The sequence below is a fragment of the Brassica napus genome, unplaced genomic scaffold (genome assembly GCF_020379485.1).
Source record: "Brassica napus cultivar Da-Ae unplaced genomic scaffold, Da-Ae ScsIHWf_806;HRSCAF=1155, whole genome shotgun sequence".
Lineage (NCBI taxonomy): Eukaryota > Viridiplantae > Streptophyta > Magnoliopsida > Brassicales > Brassicaceae > Brassica > Brassica napus.
The window spans coordinates 60981-68923 of NW_026016852.1; the positions used below are offsets into that span (position 1 = coordinate 60981).

Genomic DNA, 7943 nt, shown 5'->3' on the forward strand with positions numbered 1-7943 from the left:
TTTTTATAGAGAATGACACTTATATTAATCAACTAATGATGTAGTTAGATGTTATTCTTTTAAAACATGATTGTTTGATTGGTTAAAAAAAATTATAAACTCGCACACTTAAAACTGAGGTAAAACTACATGGTTATTTTGTTTTTAATGGTGAATATTATTCATCGATTTGAGCTATTATTTATCTATGAATGCTGTATGCAACAACAAAACACATGGCACGTTTCGTCGGACGATATTTTCGATGTCGATGTCCTGATTCAATTATATGTCCTTTGGCTATAGAAAATTACAAATACTTACTGTATGAAATAGACGTTAACCGAAAAAAACTATTATATTTTTATTGTAATACTGTTGTTTTTACCAAAATAATACTATAGATTACTACTAATTTAGGATATCTCGAGATTTGTTTGAATTGTACCAGAAATAGCGCAGATTGTATTTATATTCACATTTCCGTTCTTTATTAGTAGTCCAATTTTAAAAAGGTGTTTTCTGTAACCACGCTTGATACTTTAAATGGAAAACAAGCATATCAATTAAATTGCAAAGCTTGTGCGTCATAACAAGAAACCTCATGATTAATCATTGAACATAGTAAACATTCTATAAGAGCTAATTAATTATTACATTTACAGTATGGACGGACGAAGATAACAATATAGCTCTCCGTTAATTACGACCCTTATTTCGGTCATAACCATTTTGTTTTAATAAAGTTCGAGTCACTTTTACACAAAAAAAGAAAGAAAAAAAGTTCGAGTCACTCAAAATATAAAAAACTTCATAAATTTGGCACTAAAGTTATGAATCCAAAATTGACGTCACTAGCAAGTTTCTTAACCAAGTGCTCAAAACACATCCCCACCACTGACCCCTCCAATTTAACAATCCACTTCATGACCTAAATTCACTGTTATACATATACATATTATTCTTATACTTTGCTGATTTGTCATTTTAAATTGAATATCAGTTTTATAATGCATTGGTTTATCCTAATATTCTAATCCAAATACTTCCGAATCTGATCGATAGAGATTTACCTTTTGCTCAAGTCCACTAATTATCAATTATACAACAACAAAAAAGAGAACACCAAATGTTAAATAAATTAGGTCAGGTCGAAAGTTCGAATCAAAGCTCTTTTTTTATCATATCAAGTTTCAAATATCAGACCCATCAAACGACATAAATAATAGTACCAGAAAATGTTAGAACTAACTAAATTCACTCTCGAATGAGTTATTAAATGCTTGCAGAGAGTCATCGTGATAAAAAGAAAAAAAAATGCTTGGAGAGTTCCATATAGTATATTTTTAGAAAAAACGAAAAATGCAAAGTAATCAGTGCTTGTGTCAAGTAAGTCATACTGCAAAGTACAAAACTGGGATTGGTTCCTTTGATGACGTTATCTATGCTTCGCGGTTCTTCAACAACCGTTTTATTTTATTTTTGTAAATTGTTGTTGTTTACGGGTATTTTATTGTGTTGGTATTCCATAAGCCCATTAATAAAGAATTTGCATCTTATAACCATGAAAAAAAACATAAATTCGATATCTAACCAAAAACATCATCTCTCTTTTTATTTATTTTCTTATCTCTCTCTAATCTTTTATTAAAAAATTAATCTTTTTTTTTGTTATTTGGCAAATAAATTTATAAATATCTACTAACAAAGCTTTGGTATTAAATATTTGTTATATACATTACGTGCTAAGAAATCAAAGTGATTATGAAGTCACCAAAAATAAATTAAAAAAATTGAAGAATAGAGTAAATAGAATTTTTCAGCTAAGATATTTTTTTTTTATAAAGAAACTTTCATATCCCATATTATTTTATGAGTATTCAAATTTATATTTAAAATTAATTAATTAGCTAAATTAAACTAAAACAAAATTAAATATTTTGCTTACAATCCCATGAAAGCATCTTGTTTCAGTATATCTGATCTCAAGTTTTATTCTATACAAATGGTTATATGTGATGTTTTATGAATTAAACCTATTATAAAACAAAAAGAATATTGCTCAATTAGTTAAGAAAAAGGAATATGGATCATTTAAGCTACCTTTTTAAAACGATGTTTCTTTATTTCGTGCCTTACGAATTATTTTGTTTGTGTAACAGATGGAGGAAAACTCGTATAATTAATTGACTAGAATTGTAAAAAAAAAAGAGAGAGTAGATTTTATTCTATATATTCCTGTTGAAAATACTATATTATCATGAAAAACAAATTTATTATACTGTGTAGTCATATGAAAGCATGTGAGGGCACCGCAATCACCGCTGAAACCTAGGGATCATGCCATTTCATTTCTTTATTTGTTTTTAGAGCTGGGAAATTATATAAAACATGTTTTTTTTTGAAAAATATAAAACATGTATATGAATTTCGTCATAACAACTTTTTCAACTTCATTTAACATGCGTACCAAAAAAGGATTATAATTGCAGAGAATATTGAATAATATGATTAATAAATAAGAAAACATGCATTTTCATGAACGTTTTCATTTTTTCACGAAAAAAGAATTAGTTGTCATCACTATTCGAAAATACAAAACCTTCCAAATAACTCAACAATAAATAGTCAAATGAAATTTTTTAAGTCATTGAAATAATTTAAATTAAACTAGAAGAAAATGAATTTAAATGGATGAAAAGCGGAGTATAATGTAAAACGTACGGATGATAAGCAAGACAAGAGCGGGCCGGAGATTGAAGAATATCAAATCACACGGGGAAACATTTCTTATCGCTCCCTTATTTCTGACGACACCTTTTTCATTTTTCTTCATTCTTCTTATTCTCTTTTTTCTCTCTCTTTGTTATATATTAGCAGGAAGCTACAATGATATTAGGGAAAATTTGTGAAATAACCAAAAAAAAAACAAAATTAGATTTTTAGAGAGAGGGATAATAGGAATAGGAAGGGAAAGGAAGAGAGAGAAGAGGATTTTGGTTATTTAGCTAATTTGAGTTTTTTGTTTGGTTATGGGATGCAATTTCTCATGATATTAAATATATCGTTCATTTCACTTTCGAACATAAAACAAAAAGATTGTGTATTTTCTCTAAATACGATCTTAAAACTAAACATGGATTAATACCAACCCCTGTTTTCTTTTGGTGTTACACACACAGTTTGCTTAGAAACATGGGATTGGCCAAATAATTATAAAGCATTCAGATGTTAAATAATGCCAGTTAATGTAGTTTGTGGACTATAACCTCTTGGAGGTTATTATCCATCATAAATTAGATTATTCACGTGTTATTGATAGTTTCTTGTATTTTCGACAATATTGTTATCTACAAGCAAAATTAATTTGAAAGTATTATATGATGCTTTCTAATTTATTAGATTTTTATCATAGTTAAAAAACTAAAGTAACCATCAATTCATATATGTTCTATTATTTCTCTTTTGACTTTATTGTTTCTGTAATACTATCTGTCAAGCATGATTGTAAAAGGGCTGCTACACAACTTGTGGGGATAAACCACAATTCAAAAAAGTTTCATCATTAGTACCAAGATGTTGATGATGTTGAAACAGGGATGTGGACAAATGTTATACAGTTCACGCTTAATATCTATACTTGTGCAAGTTGCATAACTAAGATTCGTAATTAGACTTTACTAATATAGCATTGATGATATTTGCTACTTTAAACCAGTCTTATTGTATTTTTACAGGAGATTTTGATTTGTGTTTTCTCAGTTTTCTAATCATTGCCTGATCAAGTATAATTATCTAACTAAGAAAACGAGATGAACATATTTTATGGTCTTTTGTTTCCGGATTGTGGGTAGCCTTCTTTTCATTGTGGTAGTGAGCGTTATTGTGACAAGTTGTTTCATAGTGCCCAAGTGGAGTCATTTCTCAACTAAAAACTAATGTTTTGTGTGTGAGTATTTTCCTTTTCTTGGGAGTTTAACTTCATTCCAAATATGCGATGATTCTTAGTCCAATTATTATAGTTTCCGTTTGTTTCATTAAATAAATCGAGAGAAACTATTCTCTACTTCCAAAAACCATGCAAGATCTTGACAGTCAAAAACAATATCTATTCCTTCCAAGGCCCAAATGATACAGCATTATAACTATGGGCCTGTCCAGTTTATTTGCTTACGCCTTAGGCTTCTGTGAATTAACTTTTTCTTTCCTAATTATGAAAAATCGGTAAGATTAAATGTTGATACACTGATACAGTACCATGTAATGATGAATGCGTGTGATGGTGGGCCTGACGGCACAGGGATTAACATTATAATCACTCCCATCATTAGCCATTAAAACTTTGTGATTAATACGCTGTTTATTATACGTATCTTTCTGATCGGAGACATCTGCACTGTCATCTACAAACCCTAATTTCAATTATTGAATTCAGTATAAACTTTTACCTTTTATTAATCAATATTTTATTCATTGATACATCATTACACTTTTCGATCTTGAACTTTTAATTAAGGTTATAACCTCCATCTACAAATCTAATCTCCAAGAAAATATCTTTTTCTTTCCTTCTTTTAACAACTCATAATGTTTTCCCCCTAGAAAATTCAAGCTCGCAATGGAAATAGACACCAAACTTCTAATTTTTTGAAAGCATTAAATAAATAGTATGTTGGTTCATTAATTTCGTCATAATAACTCCTTACAAGCATTTTCCTCCATAACCTGCGTTTCTAAACAATGCTTGCTTAATATCTTCGGAGTTGATGAAATCTCTCTGCTGAGCTACCTATAAAGACAGACACACAACACAAACAAACTCATCAATCTTACCCTTGCAGATATATTATTTGGATATCGTATTCATATATTATCTTGATATATTCTTACTACCTCGGAACAAGAAGCATGCAAAGAGAAATCACTAAAGCAGCTAATAACACATTGTTCAATCTCCAAGCCTAGAGTCTCTAGTGTATTAACAGTTGATAGAAGCAATCCCGGTTTGGGTGAGCAAAGTATCTCAACCCGAGTATCTTGGTCTCTCCGGTCCACTTCAAACTATCCAAAACATAACGAAATTAACAAAATCAGTCTTCATCCACTGGTGATTTTGTGAAACTTCGAGGGTATTTCTAGTAACAGTTCACAAGTAAAACTACAAAAATCAAGATTACTGACATGAAAAGAAAAAAAAATTCATTCTTGCTATACCTTTGGTGAGTTTCTGACCAGAGGTTCGTTTGTATTAAGATCCTTGATATCACCGAAGAGCTTAGAATGATGTGAACTGTTGCTAACTACGAGTTCTTGTTCCTCGTCTTGTAACTTGTTGATTTTGTCTAAAAGCTCCTTCATGTAATCTATGGCATCCCCTAGTATCGATGTCCTGTCCATCTAATTTTGAAGAAAACAATAATCATTATCTTAAAAACTTTTAAATTATTAAACATTTATATATCTACTTTTCAACAGGTTCTGTAGATTCCCATAAAAGTAAGAACACGATAATTAAACAAGTCTTAAAAAAGGTTCAAACAAGAAAAACAAACATATAATGTTGAAAACATAGAAAACGCTATTTTCATGAAAACACATTTAATATATTAACTAGATCTCGATCCACGCAACCGCACGTGTTTTTGTTTTCATTTATTTGTATATAAACATTTTGTTTTCAATTTTAAGTTGGTATATATTATAATATATATGTGTCTATCAATTTTTAAAACATAATAAATTTACGGTTTTTTTTTCATTGAATAAATTGTTTCAAACCTTCACATGTATTGTTACCTTCTTCTATATATATATATTTTTGGATTATTATTTCATTATTAAAATCGTAACTATATAAAGATTAGTAAAATATTATTTTATTGTCATATTCAAAAATATTGTAACATTTAACAAATTTAAAAAGTTTTTTAAAAATTAAACTTTACTTGACAGATTTATATTATTGAGTAAATAATTAAACATTTATTTTTTGTTTAATTTTTAAAATAAACTATATAGTTTAAAATTTGTTTTCATTGGTTTAAGGTAGTAAAGATTAATCATTGTTAGATAATATGATTTTTGTTATTAAAAAAAGATCTTCATAATTTTAAAATTTAACATCGATAAATATTTAAATAATTAATATATGAAGATATAATATTACAACATTAAATTATATCTATTTAATTTATATTATCTATAAATCCAATGGATCTATTGTTTAAATTCAATTATTGATAGCCCAATAAAAATTTTTGGTAGACTCAAAATTTAAATGATAAAATTAGAGATTAAATATAATATGACTTTTTAGGAATATGTCCATTAAATTTATTTTTTTTAAATTACACATGAATCACGGTTGTGACTTCTGTTTTAAAATATAAGATTCACTCAGTATAAAGGACGAATCTTTTGAACCAAACGTTAAATCTTCAAATAAAACAAATACTACAGTTAGCTAGGGTTTAAATTTTGAGATTTAACTAAGTTCGAACATAATGATTAAAAAGACTGATCTCTTTATCAGTTTATTGGCCCATATAATAATAGAAAAAATATACATTACTCCCATTAATTAAAAAAAATAGGGGAAGAATCTTTTCTTGATTTTGACCATTATGATTATAATTATTCAAAAAGGTTAAATCATAAAACGTTAGAATTATTATTTTACCTTACTGATATTTGGAACAATGGATCTGAGCATAGAGAGACGATCGTTAAGCCGTTTTCTTCGACGTCTCTCCGCCATGAGATTCTTTGAAGGTTGGCCTTCAAGTTTTTTGCTGTTCTTCTTGTTTGTTGTCTCTACTACTCCTCCACAGTATCCAACACTGAAGCTTTTGCTCTGATCAGACTCCACCAGTGGAGATGGATACGACGAGTGATTAATGAAGCTCTCTTCTTGGGAAGTTGGAAGCATCACTGGTGGTGAAGAGGAAGAAGAGTCTATAATCTCTTGTAGGGCCTCAAGAAAAGGGTCATCGAATGTTGAGGCCGTGGAGGAGATTAACGGCGGAGATGAAGATGAGGGTGGTGGTAAAGGTGGTGTTTGGTGAAGAAGCAACGGTGGAGGTTGAGAGATTAGGTCCATGAAAGAAGATGAGTACAGAAGAGTATTTTCGTCTTCTTCTTCATTGTCGAAACAGAGGTAATCAATGTTCCATCCATTTGAGAATAACTGATGATGATCAAATCCGCCATTAAAGCTCAGGTTGTTGATGCTGGTATTGTAGTTGTAGTTGTCGGTGGTTTCTTGCTTTGTCGGAACAAGAAGCTCTTCGAACACATTTATCTGAGTCGACAGTTCCATTTTTCTGTAATAAGGGGAAGAGAATACAGTGTGTATGTGTGTGAGAGATAAAGAGTTTTGTGGATTAAAGAAGATGAAGCGTAAGCGTATTTATAAATAAAATCCAGAGAGATGTTTCAGTGAGAGAGAAATCTATTGATTAAATTAAAGACTCGTCTTAATTTGGGCTTTATATAATGTGTGGCTTTGTTTGGTTTGATTAACACATTTTATAATTATTTCTCGTGACGAATAATAAAAAACATTTTCGTTAGCTCTAGGCTCTACCTCTGTCTAGCTATGATGAGTAGATGAGCTATTTATATTGGTACAAGACTTGACATAAATCGATGTAATTTTTATTTTGCCGAGTGCCTATGCAAAAATAAAGATGCGAATGTTAATCGAGTTTTACTCAAAAATCATATAATAGAACGCATAAGTCTTTGTTTTTTAAATGGATACTCGATAGTTTGTAGAAAGTTAGGAGGAAGCCATAGTTGAATTCTATAAGAGATTAGTTTTGATGATTTATATTATTGCAGTATGTGCGGTTTCTAATTTCTAGAGGTTCTATGTCGATATATATAAATACGATGCAACGTTAAGATGTCTAAACGAAGATGGAAGATCTATAGGTTTACACTATCTATTCCCCCATTAAAAC

The 7943-nt window shown here is 29.5% G+C and overlaps 1 protein-coding gene across 1 annotated transcript; it reads right to left on the bottom strand.

Moving 5' to 3' along the window:
• Positions 1-4409: 4409 nt before the first annotated feature.
• On the bottom strand, positions 4410-7425 carry LOC125605827 (transcription factor bHLH93-like). The gene is made up of 4 exons (XM_048775296.1): positions 6659-7425; positions 5194-5376; positions 4873-5040; positions 4410-4768 (listed from the first exon to the last, which is right to left on the bottom strand). The coding sequence occupies exons 1-4, from the start codon at positions 7295-7297 to the stop codon at positions 4682-4684; spliced, it is 1077 nt and encodes a 358-aa protein (XP_048631253.1). The 5' UTR covers positions 7298-7425; the 3' UTR covers positions 4410-4681.
• Positions 7426-7943: the final 518 nt, after the last annotated feature.